General features: G+C 53.9%; 1 protein-coding gene across 3 annotated transcripts in view; it reads right to left on the bottom strand.

Moving 5' to 3' along the window:
* The window catches only part of GALNT6 (polypeptide N-acetylgalactosaminyltransferase 6), a 35613-nt gene that overhangs the window by 6721 nt on the left and 7946 nt on the right, over window positions 1-20946 (bottom strand). For all 3 annotated transcript variants that reach the window (XM_077870001.1, XM_077870003.1, XM_077870002.1), the window contains 5 exons: window positions 16535-17128; window positions 14932-15104; window positions 4975-5124; window positions 3684-3918; window positions 819-936 (listed from right to left, as the gene is read on the bottom strand). In XM_077870001.1, the coding sequence (XP_077726127.1) occupies window positions 819-936; window positions 3684-3918; window positions 4975-5124; window positions 14932-15104; window positions 16535-17025 (1167 nt within the window). In that variant the 5' untranslated portion in view covers window positions 17026-17128. The remainder of the gene's footprint in view (window positions 1-818; window positions 937-3683; window positions 3919-4974; window positions 5125-14931; window positions 15105-16534; window positions 17129-20946) is intronic.

Genomic DNA, 20946 nt, shown 5'->3' with positions numbered 1-20946 from the left:
CTTCCTGAGAGAGACTCAACAGCGGTCGGAGGCTCATGGATGAGCCTAGAATCAGAACCCTGGGAGTTCCGGTGACTGACCTGGTGCCCCTTCTCTATGCTAGTGGGCTGGTTTAAGACACCCCCCCCCCACATCCGGGTCCTCTCTTTTTTACATTTTATGTTAGTAGATGTGTTGTTATTCGGTTTACTACAGCAGCAGCAGAAATACGTGATCATAGTCATAACAACACAGGCACCAGAGACACGCTTGGTGTGTGCCAGGCACCGTGAGAAGTCACTTTGTAAATGAGCTCATCTGCATGCTAATGACCCCAGCGTGGGGGTTCATGTGGACGGCACGGAGAGGAAATCTTTCTTCCTCACCCAATCCTGGTTTGCCTTACTCCTGGAACCCTCAGTTGTGGGGTCCACCAGGGTTTGGGCCTCCATCTTCAGCGATGCAGGGTTTGCTGGGGGGGACACTTCAGAGGCCACCAGGGCCTGTGTCCTCTGACCTGCTGGCTGATCTTTCCCACCCTCATCCTAACACTTTTCCCACAGACCTCAAGAAAGATGTCACCAGGCCCCAGATGTCTGGTTCCCCTAAGACATTCTGGTAATTTGTTCTAAGTTGTCCACTCGGATCCCCAAAGCCCTACTGCTACGGACAGGGGTGGGGGGAGCAGAGGAAAGGTGATGCCACGACGGGAAAGAGCCACCCTTTTAGGTCCAGCTCCAGATGTCACATCCCTGAGGCTGCCACCGCCTGGGAGACAGGGGCTCGGGCTGGGCACCCCGGGAGGCCGTGGCTCCCCCCCAAGCCCTCCTCACTCTCACCCGGAAGGACATTTCCACGTTCTCCCCTCCCCAGATCTCCATCTGATTATCATAGGTACCGATGTGCTCAAAGTAGGACTTGGAGATGGAGAAGAGGCCGCCGGCAAACGTCGGGGATCTGGAGAGACAGAGGGAGAAGCATGTGCATCTTTCGGGGGGAAGCCGGGCCACCCACGGCCGCCCCCGCCGCAGCCACCGCCCCGGCTCACTCATTCAGCCCAAGTGTCCCGGGCTTCACCGGGCTCTTCCCCCCTCCGGGCCCGTCAAGCCCCAGGAGGCGAGCATCACCGTCCGCGGAGAGGCACCCGTTCACGGGCCGCGGGGACCCACGGGGCGCAGCCACGCGGCCCAGGGCACTGTCGTGGGAGCTCGGTCCCCGCCGCCTGCGGCAGAGGCAGCAAAGTTCTAGAGCATCACAGACCCTCAGTTGTCAGAGCTGCGCGGAGCTGTCTTCGGAAGGGGGAGCAAACCACGAACGAATGAGCCGGGAGGGACCCCATTCTGTTTTGGAACCCCGGGCCTTCCCACGGACTCGAGAGCCCGTGCTCGGGGGCCCCGGCCGCTGCGCGGGCATCGGAGGTGACAGGTGACAGGCGCTCCTGGAAGCAGTAGAGGGGACGTGGAGGCAAGCTCAGGTGGGGCCGTGGGAGCGTCTGCAGGCTCCAAGGAGGGAAGGCCCCGCCAGCCCTTGGCATCCCGCCCGGTCAGCCGGGCTTTGGACGGGGCTTCGGGGCCCTCGGTGGGGGGCTCCATGTGCTACGGCCCAGCAGGCCTCCTCCAGGGCTCCCCCGACTCATGGGCCAAGGAGCCTGGCCCGGCGTCAACCTGCGGCTGCTCCCGTCACTGCTCCGGGCAGGAGCTGCCTCCCAGAGCCACTTTCCAGAAGGAATTTCAATCAGAAGACCCTCATGCTCAGGCAGGCTTTCTGGCTTCCCCCAGGCACTCCGAGCACCCCGAATGAGTCCTGGGGAGGCCCGGGGAGCGCGGGGCTCGGATGAGCACTGTGCAGCTCTCTGCTGCTTCTGGGGGGTGTCTCTGACCGGCCCGTCTCTTGGCCTTGAGAGGCTTCTCTGCCCAAGATGACCTCCGGGCATAAACCCTGCCCGGGGAGCCTCCGTGCAGCCCCACACCCAGTCCACTTCCGGAGACACCCTGTTTTTCCTTCTGGGCCCCTTACCTCTCCCCTTGGCCACCCGTGAGCTCTGAGAGTGGGGGATGGGAGGGGACTGCCTGCCGGCCTCCTGGCGGGGGTGCTGTGCAGAATGCCTGGGGGGACCCCACACGCGGGGGCACTGAGCCCAGGGAGCAAATTCATGCCTCAAACACTGGAGCTTTGTCTTCTGCTTGCGTGGTCCTCAGACATTGGAGCAGGGGACAGCAGTGATGGGCGGGGAGCAGGTGCCTGGCTCCCCGGTTTGAGGCGGGGGGGCTCAGCTGTCGAGCACAGCAAACAAAAGACCTCCGTGAAACAAGCAGAGGGCCGATGGGGAGTTCAGATTTCTTTTCTCTCTCCTGCCTAATCTCTTCTTCTTTCCCCCTGTGGTTGCTTCTTTTCCTCCTTCTAGTGGAGACGGAGCAGCTGGCCGGCCAGGATCCACGGGGCTGCTCCCTGGGGTACCCACGGGTGCACTTCACTGAGGCTCTGGGCAGCAGTTCTGAGGCTGTGGGCCTGGGGCGGGGGACGAGCTCACCCTCTCCTTTCAGGCCTTCCCTCTTACCCTCTGCTCCCCGCATCCCCAACCTCTGCTTCCCTCCATCCCTGGTGTACGTTCGGTTAAATTTCCCGGCCAGTGTGGGAAAACAATGACACAGGCGATCCCAAACCAGGGGATTCTCTAAAAGTCACTGCCCAGCTCAGTTTGGCTGAGACACCTGTTCAAATAAACTTGTGGGGGCGCCTGGCTGGCTCGGTCGGTAGAGCATGCGACCCCTGGTCTCAGGGTCGTGAGTTCAAGCCCCATGGTGGGCGCGGAGTCTACTTAAAAACAATGAATAAATAAAACGACATAAACTTGTGATCTCTAGCAACACCACGGGGTGACGTGGAGAGGGAAGGAGGGGGTGGGTGAGCGAGCGGCAGACCCAGCTGGGCATGAAACAGTGGGTGAGCTTTCAAGTCTCCGCCCTATAGGTCAGGGGTGGGCAAACTATGGCCTACAGGCCGAAGCTGGCCTCATTTCATAAGGCTCTGGGCAAAGAATGAGTTTTCACACTTTCAACGGTTGTTAAACAAAAACAAGCCAACAAGGAATAATATGCAACAGGCTGTCCGCAGCTGGCAGAAACTAACTTCCTTGCTATCTGGCCCCCTCGCGGAGAAGTTCAGGGCAACTGTGACAGCGCAGACAGTGGAACCCTTGTCTGCTTGCTTTCAATAGGTTTTCAGTCTTTGCAAAGACTCCCGGTGACCTGGGAGTCCACGCCTCCCCGTGACAAGGGCGATTCCACAGTGGCCTCTCGCCCCATCTCCCGGGGCCTCTGCATGGCCCGGTCATGCCCTTCTACGTGCAGGGGGGAATAAATAGAGGCAACAAGTGAGGCCCTTAGTCGGCGCCTGGCCCACGGTGAGAGGTGAAGAAGGGCCAGCGGTGGTGGGAGGCGGAGCAGGGCCGCGGGTGGGGCGTGGGCTGGGTCGGGCCGCCGGGATGGGCATGCTCACTCCACCGTGTGCTACTGCATCATCTGGGGCCGCTGCCCATCCCTAGGAGGCCGTGCTCTCACCTGTGAAACAGGCTAATGCCAGCCCCCAGCTCGGAGGGGACGAGTAAGGGAAGTGTGTCACATGCTTCATGGAGCGCCCCATACGCGCGGGCCTAAGACGGTCCCTGGGAGCCGGCTCGGGGCTCGGTAGGCTCTGGTCCTTACTTGATGGGGTAGGTCTCATCCTTGCGCCTCTGCTTCTCGTGGGCAGGGATAGCCTCCCAGCCGAAGGTCAGGCTCCAGTCAAAGTTGCCACGGCTGTGGACTCTGCCCCTCTGGACGGGCTTGGAGAACTCAAAAGTGTTCAGGTCGATGGTGACGATGTCCGGGCTCACCACCACCGTCTCATCCTCAGCGATGCGAGCCAGGAGCGGCTCCAGCCAGCCATGGAAGCACTCACCTGCAGTGGGGACCAGGAGTCGGCAGTCAGGGTCGGCCCGCGGCTGAGCCCATGCCCCATGCCAGCAGGGAGGCTCGGGAAGACCAGAGAACCTTCCGCAGACTCCCCGGGGTTAGAGACACACAGGCAAGCTCCACAGTTGTAGAAAGCAGAGAGAGATTTCCTGAGACGCTCCTGTCCACCCTCCCTCACCCAACCCAAAGGTGGAGGTGACTTCGAAGGGAAGAGTGGAGCTCTCAGGGGAGTAATGTGGTCAACTCAAATGATGCAAACCACGGGGAAGGCCCTGGGTGGGGGACCCACCCTTCAGGGTTTCCAGCTTATCTACTCAATCAGCCCTTCTCACTCACATGTGGATTTCAGAAAGGGGGGGGTACCCCCTTTCCCCAGGGGACCAAACCTCAAGCTCCAGCTCCAGCTGTGGAATAAGCATCCCTTCCACTGCTCTAGCCCCTTGGGATTTTCAGTAAACTGCACAGATTACTGTATTTGGCCTTTGGAATAGTTAATCTTGTTGGTGAGTAAAGTCTGGTCTCCTCATTCCCATTTTACAAATGGGGAAACTGAGGCTCAGTTACTGGCAGAGCCAGGAGGCAAACCCAGGTCTCCTCACTCTGAATCTAGCGCTTTCCCTAACATATCACCGCTTTCGGGGAACAGATTCTTCCCAGACAACGGTGGGGAGGTGTTGGCTTTTGGGGCAAAGGGGAGGCCTCTGTGGCTCCGCGTGGCTCTAGGGGGAAGCTCCACACAAACCAGTTCCCAGTGGTGATGAGTGGGCTCTCTGAGGGGCTGAGCTCAGAATGAGGTACAGAGCAAGCGGGGGGGGGGGGCGGGGGGCGGCGGAATCTAGGCTCCAGAGCACACGCCCTGTGACTGCGGGGCGCCAATTATTTTAGGGCCTTGTGCATCTGCCGATCAAACATCCCTGGGATAGGGATGAGCAGAGGGCATGAGAAGCTGGAGTGAGTCCCAAGCCACCCCGAGCCCCAGAGCAGCAGGGGTCCCGTGAGGCACCCTCAGGCCTCCCGGGTGCTAGGCTGGTCTCGTACTCACAGTGGGCATCCAGGAAGGTGAGCACCTGCGCCTGGGCCACGCTGGCCCCCAGCAGCCGGGCGGTGATCAAGCCCTTCCGCTCCTCCTGCCGCACCACCCTCACCACCTGCAGCTTCTTCACGTACTGCTCCAGCTGCTCCTTTAAGTATTCTGGAAGGGACAGCGACATTGGTGCCAGCTCATCACTGTGTCGCCAACCTGCCGGGAGCACCCAGCGTGCAGGCCCGCGTGCGGCCCCCTGCCAGCCGGGCCCCCCGCGCCGGGAGACTGCTCCGCCGCTCCCACCCTGGGCCCATCTACCCAGGAACCCCTCTAAGCAGGGCCAGGACCCGGGGTTGGGTTCCTCTGGTCTCAAAATTAAGTATAAACTGCCACCAAAGGCTCTCAGCGGCCCCTTGGTCTCTGCCTCTTCTTAGCTACCATCTTTCGGAACCGTGACCCAGTCTCCTGGCCCTTCCGCACCCGGGGTGGTGGCATCATCTCTCAGGAGCTGTGACTCCCCGCCTCCCGGGCTCTGCCGAGCGAGCCGACAGGCACACACACGCAAATGGTGATTCCTGGCTTGCTGGTCAGCAGCAAGAAGTCGTGCTCTAATCCTCTTTATTAACTCCTCCGCATGGAGAAATCTTTAAGAAGATGAAAAGAGACGGAGCAGCTTTTTTACTAAATTAAAAAAACGTGGGGCTCCGGGGTGGCTCAGTCGGTTAAGCATCTGCCTTCGGCTCAGGTCATGATCCCGGGGTCCCTGGATCGAGCCCCGTGTCGGGCTCCCTGCTTCTCTCCGTCTCCCTCTGCTCCTCCCTGTCCTGCTTGTGCACGCTCCTTCTCTCTCTCAAATAAATAAATAAAATCTTAAAAAATAAAATAGATTAAATAAAGCATGTACCAAGTGTCCGCCCCGTGCCGGGCACAGTGGTGAGCCTGCTGCCCAGGAAGTGGCGACTGCAGGTAGGTGATCAGTGACCTACCAGCGGCAGTGCAGGGCTGGGGGAGCCTGCCATGGGCACAACCGTCCCGAATGTGGGGGGAGGGATAGCTCTGCTGAGATCTCCAGCTCCTTCTGAGCAGGGGCTTACTTCATGACCCTGTTATTCATTCTGAAATCCTCAGGGCTTTCAGAACAGCTCTATTCTAAAACAATCCATTTTGAAACATATTCCAGGTCTTACTTCTGGTTTTTAACTGCTGTATGGTTTATCCGTGCCGCTGTTCTGTTCCTGGCTGTGCAGAATGGGGTTGCCTACAGTTTCAGAAGAGGTGGTGAGGGCAGGCGCCACAGGTGAGTGTGGCCGCCCTGTTTGGGGTTGTGGGATCAGCCCAGTGCATAGGCCCTGCTTCAAAGGCAGTGTTAACAAGATGTAGGGCCTCAAATCAATCAATTTTGGGGGTGTGTGATTCATTTTCTTCTCTCTCTCCCCCCCACACACATACCCACATGCTATGCCCAAATGCTTGAGCACCTACCATGTGCCAGTCATTGAACCAGGTTCTTGCATGTTGACTTTCTTACTTAATCTTTTCTACAAAGATTAAAATGTTCTGAAATCTGGGCATTGTTTCTGATGTTTAGGAGTCAAAATCAGCCTCATTTGGCATCTTCAGTCCAGCACTTAGTAAAACACGTGCTAACACACTGCCAGGTTGCCAGACATCACCCAGGGCAGGGACCGGCCTGGTCGTGCCCTGAGGAAGCTTCTGGATTCATAATCCAACTACAGTCCCAAGTACTGGCTCTAAAAGGGAGGAGGAGGGGGGAGCACCAACCAGGAGCCTCACCTTCTCAGCATGAGGTTCATGTTTCCCCTGAGAACTAGCTTAACTGTGCTCAGAGGAAATTCATGGTGGTGGAGATAACCTAAGGACAAAGCATCATAGGAAGTGGGTTTTGTGGTAAGAGACTGAGAAGCGCTGAGCTGTGAACCCCAGGGGGTGCTAAGCAATACTAAGCCCTTCTCCCACGCCTTCCTTCCAGTCTCAGGGGGTCAGGCTGGACCTGGGGATTCTGAGCATGAGCCTCAGGCCCTTCTAGGGGAGTGAGACAACTCCCCTCAGTAACTGCTGTCCTTCCTGTCACACCCCTGGATCCACTGGACATATGCCCGGGAGATGAGAACCGCGAAGTGTGGAGACACAGGCAAACCCATCCATACTCTCTTATGTCCCCCAGGCATTAACCTTCTAACTCAGGTTCAAGAACCCACAAGCCCAACACAGTTCCATTCCTCCTGACTGGGGTCTATGAGACTCCTGGGAACCTCTAATACACATGCATCACTCAGTCCCACGGTGTGAAGTCGCATCTATACGCAGATGGCTCCTAGGGCTTTTCTACTGGCCTTGCCATCTTCACCTGGGTGTGGAACAGAACCACAAACCTAACACGCCCAAAATGCAACTACAGACTGCCTGCCAACCTGCCTCGTCTCGTCTTCCGGCTTCAGTACGTGGTACCAGCATCCCTCCGGCTGCTTTAACCCAGGAGTTGCTGCATCCTTCCCTTTTCTCACCCATCACAATCAGCCCGTTGGCCAGTACTGATGCTCATGCTCTCTCAAATAAATAAGCTCTTTTTTGAGAAAAAAAAAAAAAAGAATAAAATATCTAGGAATAAATTTAACCAAAGAGGTGAAAGACCTATATTCTGAAACCTATAAGACATTGTTGAAACAAATGGCAGATGACACAAGTAAATAGAAAGATACACCACCTTTGGATTGGAAGAGTGAATATTGTTAAAATGTCCATACTATGGGCAGCCCGGGTGGCTCAGCGGCTTAGCACCGCCTTCGCCCCAGTGTGTGATCCTGGAGATCGGGGATCGAGTCCCACGTCGGGCTCCCTGCATGGAGCCTGCCTCTCCCTCTGCCTGTGTCTCTGCCTCTCTGTCTGTTTCTCATGAATAAATAAATAAAATCTTTTTAAAAAAAGTCCATACCACCCAGAGCAACCTAGAGATTCCATGCAGTCCCCACCAAAATGCCAGTAGCACTTTCTGCAGAACTAGAACAAATGATTCTAAAATTTGCATGGCACACCACCGATCCCAAATAGCCAAACCAATCTTGAGAAAGAATAACAAAGATAGAGGTAGCAAAATTACAGATTTCAAACTGCAAGCTAGTGTGTTTAAAGCACAAAAATAAACACATAGATCAATGGAACAGAATACAGAGCCCAGAAATAAACCCAAGCTTATATAGTCAGCCTATGACAAGGGGGCACAATTATACAATGCAGAAAAAAAACACCTGTCTCTTCAATAAATGGTGTTGGGAAAACTGGACAGCCATATGCAAAATAATGAAACTGGACCTCTTTCTTATACCTTACACAAAAATGAAATAAAAATGGATTGAGGTCCCAAACGTAAGACCTGAAATCATAAAATTCCTAAAAAAAATAGGCGGTAATCTCTTGAACTTCACCTTCAGCAATATTTTTCTGGATATGTCTCCCTAGGCATATTTCCCCAGGGAAACAAAAGCAAAAATAAACAATTGGGACTACATTAAACTATAAAGCTTCTGCACAGAAAAGGAAACTATCAACGAAATAAAAAGGAAACTCCCTGAAAGGGAGAAGATATTTGCAAATGATATATCTGGTAAAGAACTAATATCCAAAATATATAAAGAAGTCATACAACTCAACACTGAAAACCAAATAATCTGATTAAAAAGTGGGCAGAGGGGGCACCTGGGTGGCTCAGTGGTTGAGCGTCTGCCTTTGGCCCAGGGCGTGATCCTGGAGTCCCGGAATCGAGTCCCGCATCGGGCTCCCTGCATGGAGCCTGCTTCTCCCTCTGCCTGTGTCTCTGCCCCTCTCTGTGTGTCTCTCATGAATAAATAAATAAAATCTTAAAAAAAAATAAGTGGGCATCTTCTTTTCCAAAGAAGACAGACAGATGGCCTACAGACACATGAAAAAAAAGATGCTTAACATCACTCATCATCAGGGAAATGCAAATCAAAATCACAATGACATATCACCTGATACGAGTCAGAATGGCGAGTATCAAAAAGACAAGAAATAAGTGTTGGTGACGATGTGGAGAAAAGGGAACCCTGTGCACTGTTGGTGGGACCAGACATTGGTGCAGCCATCATGGAAAACAGAATGGAGGTTCCTCAGGAAACTAAAAAAAGAAGTACCAAACAATCCATTAATTCCACTTCTGGGTATTTACCTGAAAAAAACAAAAATGCTAATTTGAAAAGATACATGCACCCCTATGTGTACTGCAGCATGATTCACAACCACCGACATATGAAAGCAACGCAAGTGTCCACTGGTTGATGAAGGCACACAGGTGTGGTATATATACACAAGGAATATTGCTCAGCCATCAAAAGTAATGAAATCTTGGCATCTGTGACAACATAGATGGACCTAGAGGTAAAACGTTAAGTGAAATAGGTCAGAGAACGACAAATATTGTATGACGTCACTCATATGTGGAATCTAAAGATGTAATTTTTCTATTTGTTTTAGAGATAGAGAGAGTGAGCATGAGCGAGGGGAGGAGCAGAGGAAGAGGGAGAAGCAGACTCTGCACGCGCGCACAGCCCGATGCGGGACTCGATCCCAGGACCCTGAGATCATGACCTGAACTAAAACCAAGATTCGGAGGCTCAACGGACTAAACTACCTACACACACCACTCACACGTGGAATCTAAAAACTAAAACAAACAACAACAAAAAGAGAAAGAGTCGGGATGCCTGGGTGGCTCAGCGGTTGAGCGTCTGCCTTTGGCTCAGGGCGTGATCCTGGAGTCCCGGGATCGAGTCCTGCGTCGGGCTCCCTGCGTGGAGCCTGCTCCTCCCTCTGCCTGTGTCTCTGCCTCTCTCTCTCTCTCTCTCTGTGTGTGTGTCTCTCATTAATAAATAAATAAAATCTTAAAAAAAAAAAGAGGTACAAACTTTTATTTCGAGGACAAGTCATGGAGACGAAACGCACAGCATGAGGAATATATATCACAATATGTAGTAATATTGTCATAACTTTGGTGACAGATGGCAGGCATTTCATGATGTATATAACCGTCCAGTCACTGTGTTATGTGCCTGAAACTAACACAATATTGTACGTCAACTACACTTCAATCAAAAATTCAAAAAGGAAGGAAATCTTGACGCGTGCTAAGACACGGACGATCCTTGAAGACATGATGCTAAGTGGAATAAACCGGGAACAAAAGGACAAATACCGAATCATTGCTCTTCTAGGAGGTACTCAGAGTAGTCAAGTTGACAGAGGCAGAAAATACAATGCTGGTTGACAGGGTTGGGGGAAGGAGGGCGGAGGGAACCGTTGTTTAAAGGGGACAGAATTTCAGTTTGGGAAGAGGAAGGAGTTCTGGTGATGGATGGTGGCGATGGTTTCACAGTATGAAGGTATTAAATGCCACTGAGTGGTGCACTTAAAAATGGTTAAGATGGTAAATGTTATGATATGCATATTTTACCACACACGCACACACACGCACACACAATCCAAACACTGATCATTGCTCACAAAGGTCTTGTGACTCAGTTTTGTGAGTCACCTCTTAAGCTTTTTCTTTTAAAGATTTTATTTATTCTTGAGAGAGAGAGAGAGAGAGAGGCACAGGCACAGGCAGAGGGAGAAGCAGGCTCCACGCGGGGAGCTGGACGTGGGATTTGATCCCGGGTCTCCAGGATCACGCCCTAGGCTGAAGGTGGTGCTAAACCGCTGGGCCAAAAACAAAAAACAAAAAACAAAAAACAAAACAAAACAAAAAAAACAAACCACTGGGCCCCCCGGGCTGCCCCCTTAAACTCCCTTTGTACCATCAGCACATGTAGCTTCAGGGCCTTTGCCGTTCCCTTTGCAGGGGGACCAGTCAGAGGAGCCTTTCCTGGCTACCTTGACTCAAAGAGCTCCCGGATTATTCCCTGGCCCATCACCCTGCATTCCTTTTTTTTTTCTTCTTCTTTTTCCTCTAATTTTTCAGAGCACTTATTTCCTGCAAGTATTTGTTTTCTGCCTTTCCCATTAAAAAAGTAAGCTGTAGGGGTGCCTGGTGGCTCAGCTGGTTGAGCGTCTGCTTTCAGCTCAGGTCATGATCCTGGGGTCCTGAGATGGGGCCCCACATCGGGCTCCTTGCTCAGCGGGGAGCCTGCCTCTCCCTCCCCCCTCTGCTCCTGTTCTCTCTCACTATCTCTCTCTCTCTCAGATAATAAATAAAATATTTTAAAAAAGGAAAAGTAAAGCTCTAAGAAGATGGAGACCTTGCCCAACCTGTTCACTGCTGTACCCCCATGGCCTGGCACAGGGTGTGCTACCTGGGAGGTAACTAAGAAAAATATTTATTAAGCAAATCAGAGAATGCCTGGCTTTGTTTACTCTTCTCTTGTGGGCTGTCCCACTCTTCTCAGCTTCTGAAAAATCTAGAAAACAACAACAGAAAGCCTTTCTTGTAATCAGGACTTCCTCATTCATCCCTCCTGTTTTGTTTGTTTGTATTCTATTTCCATGTCCATCTGTGTTCTATCCAGCCTTGAGTCTAGCTGCAACGGGGAAATTTTTCTTGATTAATCCACTTGGAAGGATAAAAGGAGAAATAAGCAAGTACGACACCCCTTGGGGGCACACTGCAAGTCACTGGTCCAGAAAGAACAGGAGGACACGGGGCCATATCTTCAAACCTGATTAGAATCAAGATTCACTGTCGGCCGCTTTCCATTTCCAGGTGGAAGCAGTAGAGCAGCAGACGCAATTGACAGGTGGAAGCGGAATTTCTCTACGGGCAGGAACAGAAGAAAACGGCGACGCCAGGACACAGAGTTCCTATAGAGAGGCCCTCTGATATCATAAACCAGGACAGAGGTAGGAGATAGAGGTGACAAAGCGACTTTACCGGTTGAGAAACACACTGGAAGTTGTGATCCAGCTACAATCGGAGGCTTTGAAACGACTCCCGACCTGCAGGACTTGGGAGTCTCGGAGGCCCTGAGAGGCCCGGCTGCTCCGCTTCCGCGCAGCAAGGGGAGATGGAAGTGGGGGAAGCCCGAGCTAGTCCAAAGTGCTCTCCAAACGCCTCTGCCCCGGCTGTCACCATGTGTTTCCCCAACGGCGGGGCTCCCCTTCCTACTGTACCCCGCGCTGGCCAACGCCAACTCCTCACTCCTCTCTCTCGGGGACTTGCTCACCTCCTAAGGGTCCGGGCCCTGGTGTGTCTGATTACCTCTCATCCGTCTAGCAAATCCCCACAGGGTGGAGGCCTAGGTTATCTCCTCCTCAAGCCTGCCCAAGGGGCGGGACAGGGCTTTCCGCACAGGGGTGCCCTGTTGGGGGCACGGCGCACCCATGGGCCTCTAGGGCCGCTTTCAAGAAGCCTGTGGAGTGTGCCAGACCCGAGCGGACCTGGAAGGAAATCCGTGCCCGGGCTTCGGACTCCAAAGTGGGGAAGAAACAGCTCCCCGGCCTGGCACCAGGCCCCGGCGCCCCCAGCCCGGTGTCACACGCGTGTACCTGCGGGCGGCGCCAGGAGGAGGGCAGGAGGGCACGGTCGCCGTGTTTCTGCAGAGACACGGGCCTGGTCCGTGCGCGTGCCCCGAGCCCGTTGATCTGATCAAGCCGTCGGGCGGGTGGGAAACTCTATCCTGCCGTGGACCGTGGAGATTTCTGAGCACAGATCTGAGGTTTTCCCTTTCCCCCACTGACCTGAACGCTGCTGCCAGTGTCTCTGGAGCCCGAGAGCCCGCGGGGGGGTGGGGTGGGGGGTCGTTATCGGAGGGTCTGTAAATCGCCTGGCATTACACGCGGCCCTGCGCACACTGACGTGGCGACCGTCCGCTCTTCTACGGGGGGCTCAGCTCTTAACAGGTTCTCACAGAGGCCAGGGTGCAAAGGAAAAAGAAAAGAACAACTGCTTTACGTTTTCCAGGCGGGGGATTCCGGGTTCCTGGAACGGGCTCTAAGACAGCCACAGAGAATGGGAGCGCGTGTCCGGTGGCCCGACCGGGGGACAGGCCGTTCGGAGAAGCCCGCCCACCGGGCACACACTGCCATGCCCGTGCTGCCCGTGCCAGCCCGCCGGTATGTCACTTGCGCTGCCTGGTGGGAAGAGCTGTCCCTTGCGGATGCACAAAATTCTGGACGGCAACTTCCACCGCATGTGATTCAAGGCAAGCGGCCTCTGCAGGATGGGTGCGCAAGGCCTGCGAGAGAAGGGTCTCCAGAGACCCCAGTTTGAGAGGAGGGGCAGGTGATACACTTGCTCTCGGTGCAACCATCCCATTGCAACTGAGATTCCCTGCAGGACCCCCCGACGCCCCCCCATCTCGGCTAAAGTCTTCGTTCCTCCAGGAAGACCAATCCCCAGCTCCTTGTCCGCTAGGCCCTACCATTGCACCCCTGATACCCGTCTGCCCTTGCTTTTGTTAAGGGCTGCTGCTGGGTGTCTGTCCTCCCCGGGGAAATGCGAACACCCGGAAGACACGGACTCGGGGGTGCTCACACTCAGCTCCCCCCCCCCCCCATTTCCGTTTGTTGGCATCAGCCTTACTCTAGGGCAGGAGGGAGACTGGGCAACAAGGCAAGGAGAGAGCAGAAAACCCGAGTGGCCCCAGGGCGTACACTGGGCCGTGTGGGATCAGTTCCTGCCCGGGAGAAGGGGCCCTGGGGGCCAAGCCAGGGGAGCCACAGATGCCATGTGCCGCAGGGGGAGACGCCAAGCCTAATGAGGACACACTGGTCCCACAGCCCCCGTCCTCGTGCCGGCCCCTCATCCCACTCTCAGGTGACTCTAAGACCTTCTTCTCTGGAGTGGGGGGTCCCCTGCCTCCCTTCCTGACGCTGACCCTCCCCCAAAGCCGTCATCCCTTCTAAGACAAGGTCATTCTCCAGCTTAAACACCGAGGACTCCTTGTTCTTTTGTCCCAAATAAATACTCTTAGCCTGGCACGAATTTCAATTCAACATAGTTTTAGTGTCATTTCCTACAAGAGGCGTAAGCTTCAGGCACATCAAACCTCTGAATTTTTTCACAGCCACACCTACGTCCCCAGGACTCTGCTTATGCCATTCCCTCGGAGATGACACCCTGGGGCGCGTTGCTCCCACACAAAGAAAACCCTGCAGCTACTGCCTATGGAGCTCGTACTCTGCTAAGTTCCCTGTGGCGCCTGAATGATCTCACTTATCCCCCTTCTCTGATCCCTGGACCAGCACGTGAGGGAGTCGGTCCTCTTCATCTTTGGGAAAGGAAACTGAAGATCAGAGAGGGTAAGCATCTTGCCCAAGGTCACAGAGCTGGGAAGCGTCAGAGCTAGGATCTGAATTCCTCAAGTCCGAGCTCTTTCATGTTTGCTGGGGGTGTGCTCTGGGCCACACAGCTGTGACTGGTGCTGCAAGCGGCCTCTGACCTACGTGGGTTGTTGGCCTTCTCGGGGCAGGTCCGTCCCATTTGTCAGTGTATCCCCCATGCCGAGGTCAATGCCAGGCAGCCTACTCAGTCGATGTTAGTGGCATTTCCTTAAAGGGTGGAAGTCTGGGCAGCGACCTCACTTACCTCTCACCAACTACGGCAAAGAGGGCCTGGGGGGTAGATTCTTTCCAGAGTGGAAGAGTCGTCCAGCAGCGGGGGGGAGGCCCGTCTCCACCCACTGCCCTGACTTCGCCCAGCGTTCTGGCTTGGGGTTGGGCTTGGCAGCTCTAAGGGTCTTAGAAGTCAGAAATGCAGAGCTTTTGGAGCTCACAGGCCGAAGCGGGGATACAATTCAGGCTCTGGGAATGTGGTCTACCGCCTGCCCCCGTCCCCTGCCTTCCTCCCCATCACCTGCACCTGCCTTTGCCCGGCTCCTGGCGTTCCTGGTGAGCAGGGGGGCCAGGAAGCGGGTGTGAGGCTCGCTGCTCCCCGAGAGAGCCCACCCTCTTTCCCAGAGGCCGGGGGCACACCGGCCCCCTCCTCAGGGCCCCCTCCAACCTCACCATCAGTGCTGGCGTCATCCACCAGTATGATCTCCTTCAGCAGGATGGCAGGGGTGGTGTGTAGGACGCTGTACACCGTTCGCAGCAGCGTGGACCAGGCCTCGTTGTGAAACACAATGATGACGCTGGTGGTGGGCAGCGGAGGGCAGCGGCGGAACTTCTGGTCCACACATCTGGAAGGATGCAAGCGTAGAGGTGGCTCTCCGGGTCCCTGGGGGCTCCAGGGGCGGCGAGGCTCGCCCACAGGTTGCCACAACCATCCTCTGCTCTTTGCTGCCCACGCCTGCCTCGCTCTGGCTTCCCACCTACCTGGGCCTCTGCACAGGTCCTGGGGACCCACTCCATGTGCCCCCCGCGGCCGGCTCAGTGCCCCCCCCCTTCCCTCATCTGCTCTGCGCATTCCCAGGGCTGCCTCCCTCCCTTCCTCAGTCATGTGCCTCCTGTAGCAAGGGTCATCCAGTCCCGAGGACCCCGAGGGGGAAGTAATAAAGGGCAAATTTGACATCTGAGAAAAGTGACCACAATTTCCTTAGTCGAGGAGAGAAAAAGGCTCTTTTCTTGACAATTTACAGTGCTTCTCTAACGCATTTCCTCACGAATTCCCTGTAACCCGATGCTACCATCACACACAATTTCCTGTGACCTTTTCTCTGTCTTCGTCTACGCAGCTATGCTGGGCATGTCCACGCCGCCACGCTCTTGACGCTCCACCTTGGCCAGCGGGGAGAGAGCGTGAGTCCCAGACCTCAGGGAATCATGGGGCCTGACACCTTCCTACCGTCCCTCTGCCATCAGAGAGACCTCTTATGGATCCTCCAGAAGGGACCCCCAGCTTCCTCACTGGCTGCCCTCATGCCTGATGCCCCCCAGGAGCTCCTGAGAATCCGAGAGGCCCCACCCTCCAGGGCTCCCATCCTTGGTCCCCGGGTTCACGGCCCTACGGAAGGAATCATGAGCTCGGGGAAAGGGGCGGCCACGCAAGGAAAGGCCAGAAAGGGTGGACTCTGGAGTTGGGAAAGACAAAATCCCTGAGGACACACCGAGGACAGGGGCAGCACAGCACGGCCGGCCTCGGGGTGAGGTGGCTCAGACGTCCGGGTGCTGGTTCGCAGCCCAAGAGAGTAAGGACAAAGGGCTTCAAATAGAGGTGGGATGAACTCGTGCTCCTGTGGGCCCTTCACGGAAGGAGCCCGGGAGCGTGGGGACGGTCCTGGCCTTCCAGGCCGTTGTCAGGAAATGCCTTTTGCTCAGCAGCTCAGCAGCAGAGTCCCACAGGCTCCGCGGAGGGCAAGGCCTCCCAGGTGCCCTCCTGCCAGGGCCTGCTCCCAAGCCCTGAGCTCCTCCTTCTGTATCCTGTCACCTTCACAAGCATAATTTCATAATTTGTCATTTTACTGCCACAGTCTCCCTGGGCCCCGGGCCTGACCACGACACCAACCCCGAGGATAAGGTCAGGCAAAGAAGGGAGGGGTTAGAGCAAAGCCCTGCCTGTATCCTAAAATGAGCATCAGCTCTTTACCTGGCATTTGGCCCATGGCCATGACCATACCACCCCCTCTTTGGCAGAGCCCTGGCCTCACCCCAGGACGTGGGGGCTACTTACTCGGGGGGTCGGGTGTCTGGCCCCAGCGCCCTCTGCAGGGAGATCCGATCGCTGGCAAAGGCATTGAAGCAGTGCTTCTTATAGCCTTCTTCCTTCTCCTGGGTCTCCTGGTGGGTCCACTTGTCCTTCTGGAATGCCTTCCCATCTGCCCCAGGGCTGTTGGGATCCTGTGGTGGCCGTTCCCAGAAGGGCTTCAGCTCAGCTGGCGTATAGAAGCCAGGAAGACAGGACTGGTTTGTGGAGACCGAGGTCTCCTGGGGCTCCGGAGCCCTGATCTGGAGCTTGGGCATCGAATCTCTAAGGTTGTTCACGGCTCCCAGCATGAGGTCCAGGACGTGGTCTTTCTGGCTCACCAAAGACCTCAGCCACGGTTTCTCTGTGGCCTGTTCCGTGCTGCTTACATCCCTGTGCAGGATGAAGAGGAAGAGCACAAAGGCACTGCCCACCATGGCCAGGCGCAGGGGCATGTGGCGTCTGCGGAGGAGCCGCATCCTCGGGAGCCGACGGGGACCCTGGCTGGGTCAGCTCTGCGTGCGGGGCCCGGCCTTGGAAGTAGCTTGATGTGTTGTGGTGGTCACGCCTTGGGGCCTCAGCCTGGGAAGGGAAGAGATGAGAGAGAGAAATGAGCCAAGGCAGAGGTGTGGAGGGAGCCAGGGGACTTGAGTTGGGGCTCTGATGAGTGGTGACAACACCTTGGCCCGGTCGCTTAACTTTTCTGTGCCTAAATTTCCTCTATCTGTAAAATAAGGAAACCAGTCTCAGTGTTTCTTTCCTGCTCTAAGATTGTGACACTATGGATCTAGGATTACCCAATGCCGAAACCCTGCATGAAGAGGTTTAATCGACGCAACACTTTAGGAAACAATTTGGCATTATCAAGCAAAATGTAAACTGTACACACCCAGGAGCACCCAGGGGGGCTCAGTTGCTTAAGCCTCTGACTCTTGGTTTTTGGCTCAGGTCCTGATCTCAGGGTTGTGAGATCGAGCCTCATGTCAGGCTCCACGCTCAGTGGGGAGTCTGCTTGAGATTCTCTCTCTCTCCCTCTGCCCTTCTCCTTTATCTCTCTCAACTCATAAATAAATAAATCTTTTAAAAAATTGGTAAGAAGAAAAAAAACGTACATACCCCATGATGCTGCAATTCTACGAGTTTTATACCCCAGCTGAACTCCTGCGCATATGAGCATATACAGGAAGGTTTCTAGCAGCGCTGACTAAAATGGCAAAAATTGGAAACAATCCCATGTCCATCCACAGAATGAACAAGTATGAAATACCCCAGCACGGAGTACTTGACAGCAGTGACAAAGAACGAGCCACTTCTACAAGCAGCTAGCTGTGTGGGGTAATTGCTGAGACCAGACAGAAGGTTGCAGAAAGATACATAGAGTATGAATCCATTTATAGAAAATTCGAAAACCTGTAAAACTAATAAATATACTGTTTTTTTAAAATAAATATACTGTTTATGAACACAAAAATGAATATGTGGTGGGGCACCTGGGTGGCTCAGTGGGTTAAATGTCTGCCTTCAGCTCAGGTCACGATCCCAGGGTCTTGGGATCGAGTTCTGCATCGGGCTTCCTGCTCAACGGGTAGTCTGCTTCTCCCTCTCCCTCTGTGCATGTGCTCTTGCTCTCTCTCAAATAAATAAAATCTTAAAAAAAAAAAAAAAGAATATGTGGCAAAGCTATAAAGAAAAATGAAGGAAAAAAACCCCTGAAAGAATAATAAAACCTAAATATCTGAAGAGGGAGGAAAATGTATGGGAATAGAGGCACATAATAGATTTGAAAGTATTTTTTCTTAAGTGGATGGTGGAACTGTTATTCTCTACACCCTTACATATTTCTTCTGTATCTACTCATATTTAATTTATTATTATTTTTTAAATATTTTATTTATTTATTCATGAGAGACAGAGAGAGAGAGAGAGAGAGAGAAAGAGAGGCAGAGACACAGGCAGAGGGAGAAGCAGGCTCCATGCAGGGAGCCCGACGTGGGACTCGATCCCGGGGCTCCAGGATCAGGCCCTGGGCTGAAGGCGGCGCTAAACCGCTGAGCCACAGGGGCTGCCCTACTCATATTTAATTTAAAAAACCCTAAGTTTCTACAACAACATCTCAGACAGACATGGGATCACATGTTCATCAGCTTCCACCCTCAGGCACATAGTCCCATGGCTCAAAGGATGAGAGGATGAGTACTTGGAAAACTTCTGTGGGGAACTCTGGAAGCATAAGGTTCATCGGTTACACGCTAGATGTTGGTGGCAAGAGACCTGGGTACAAATCCCAGTTGTGCCCCTTCTAGTAATAAAGCACCTACCTTCTAGGGTGTTGTAAGTATTACAGTTCGGTGAAACAATTCATGGAAAAAGTTTAGTAGTCTCTGTACACGGTGAGTTCTCAAAAAGCATCAGTTTCCATGATTAGCATCTACGTGACCCTGAGATAAAGTAGTTCATCTCTCTAAGGCTCAATTTCTTCATTTAAAAGGTGAGGGTAACTAATACCTAATGCACAGGGTTGCAGTGAGAATGAAATCAGAGATAATGCACGTAAAATGCTCAGCAGAGTGCCCGGTACATAGTAAGCCCTCAATAAATGCCATCAATTATTTCTACTATTATAACTAATAAATCCCTGCTCAGCTTCCCAGCAATTATCCTTGAGTACCTGGTCCGTGGCCAAAGCCACATTCATCCCCCATGGCATGTCTTGTTTAACGTTAATGCCAGTTGAGCTACTTAATGCTGTTGTTTAAACACACAAGCCCCTTCCTGCCTGCGGAGAGGAGCCTGGTGTCTGGAGTCACTCGGATCTGGGGAACAGGCGTCTGTCATGATCTCAAGAGGCAGCAGGGCCAGACAGGTGGTTTTCTGTTATAACAGCGGATTCAACAGCATCATCAAAATCAAATGAAACGAAATCTCTTCGAGCAACTATTTTGTATCAGCAGTTGTCTGGGAGACGGGAGAGGAAGTGTGTTCTGCGTTGACTGAATACCTGCTACCTGCCAGGTACTCTCCCCATGGGTGTGTTAAGGGCGAGCTTATGTACTGAATTACGAATATTCAGATTATGACCTGCTGAATCAGGAGGCGCAAGCCACCCGCATGGCATCCGCAGGTAGTTCCGTCGGCCTCTGACGTCCCGTTTTGGGGAAGTGAAACCCATGGGGTCATTCTGACTGAATGCCCAGTTTCAACACACCCACACAAAGGAAGCGGAGGCACAAGATTTATTATTACCTATGGAGCTCAGAAGCAAGGGGGCGCAGTGACCCGGGGAGGGGGTGGGGGGGTGGGGAGGGCAGTCCTGGGAGCCGGGCCACCAGCAGGCAGGAGACAGAGATAGACAGCTAGGACCTACACTTAAAGGAGATTGGGACAGAGGTCAGCAACTTTTCTCAGGCTTAACTCTAAGTGGTTATTTTATGTTAAAGATTGATTGATTTGAGAGAGCAAGCGAGAGAGGGGGCGTGAGCATGAGGAGGGGCAGAGGCCGAGCAGGGAACAGGACTCGGGGCTCGATCCCAGGACCCCAAGATCTTGACCTGAGCCGAAAACAGACGCTTAATGGACTGAGCCACCCAGGTGCCCCCTAGGTGTTTTTTTTTTTTTAAGATGTTATTTATTCATCCACGAGAGACACAGACAGAGAGGGAGGCAGAGACACAGCCAGAGGGAGAAGCAGGCTCCATGCAGGGAGCCTGACGTGGGACTCGATCCTGGAACTCTAGGATCACGCCCTGGGCCGAAGGCAGGCGCTCAACCGCTAAGCCCCGCAGAGGCCCCCTAGGTGGTTATTTTAAAAGGTGCCCCGCTACAAGCAAAGCCAGAACTTTCGGCAGGTATTCTAAACTCAAGTGCTCAACTAAATGTCCAGGCTCTGGATGTGCGTAGGGTTATCGTACTGTAAAATGCCGAGGCAGCAGCTCAGAAAAACGAAGCTGTCTTCTTCATCTCAATGGGAGAGACAGAGACCACACAAACCCAGCCTCCAAATTGCATACAGTCAATTGGGAAAGTCAGATTTTCTTTTCTTTTTTTTTTTTTTTTTTAATTGAAGTCTAGTGGAGCTGGGAAGTCAGATTTAACCTGGCGATCACCCAGGGAGTCAGGCAGCCCCATGCCCCAGGAGGGGAGGCAGGAAACTCAGAAAGTGGGAGAGGGCGGGGTCCGCGAAGGGAGGGAGGGGCCTGGGCTGAGCACGGACCCCAGGAGGCCTGGCCCGACCAGGTGAGCACATTCCAGGCAGAGGGAAGGGCTCAGACTAAGGCCTGGAGGCAGCAGATGGCTCGGCCAGGCAGGGCTCTGCTGGTAGTAGGGTGGGAGGGAGTGTGGGGTCGCAGAGGATAGCTGACGGTGGGCCTGGAGATTGTCCTTGACCTGAGGCATGGGAGCAA

This window comes from Canis aureus, chromosome 25, assembly GCF_053574225.1.
Source record: "Canis aureus isolate CA01 chromosome 25, VMU_Caureus_v.1.0, whole genome shotgun sequence".
Taxonomy (NCBI): domain Eukaryota; kingdom Metazoa; phylum Chordata; class Mammalia; order Carnivora; family Canidae; genus Canis; species Canis aureus.
Note: the sequence above shows the minus strand (reverse complement) of the source record. Positions and strands in the feature narration are given on the sequence as shown.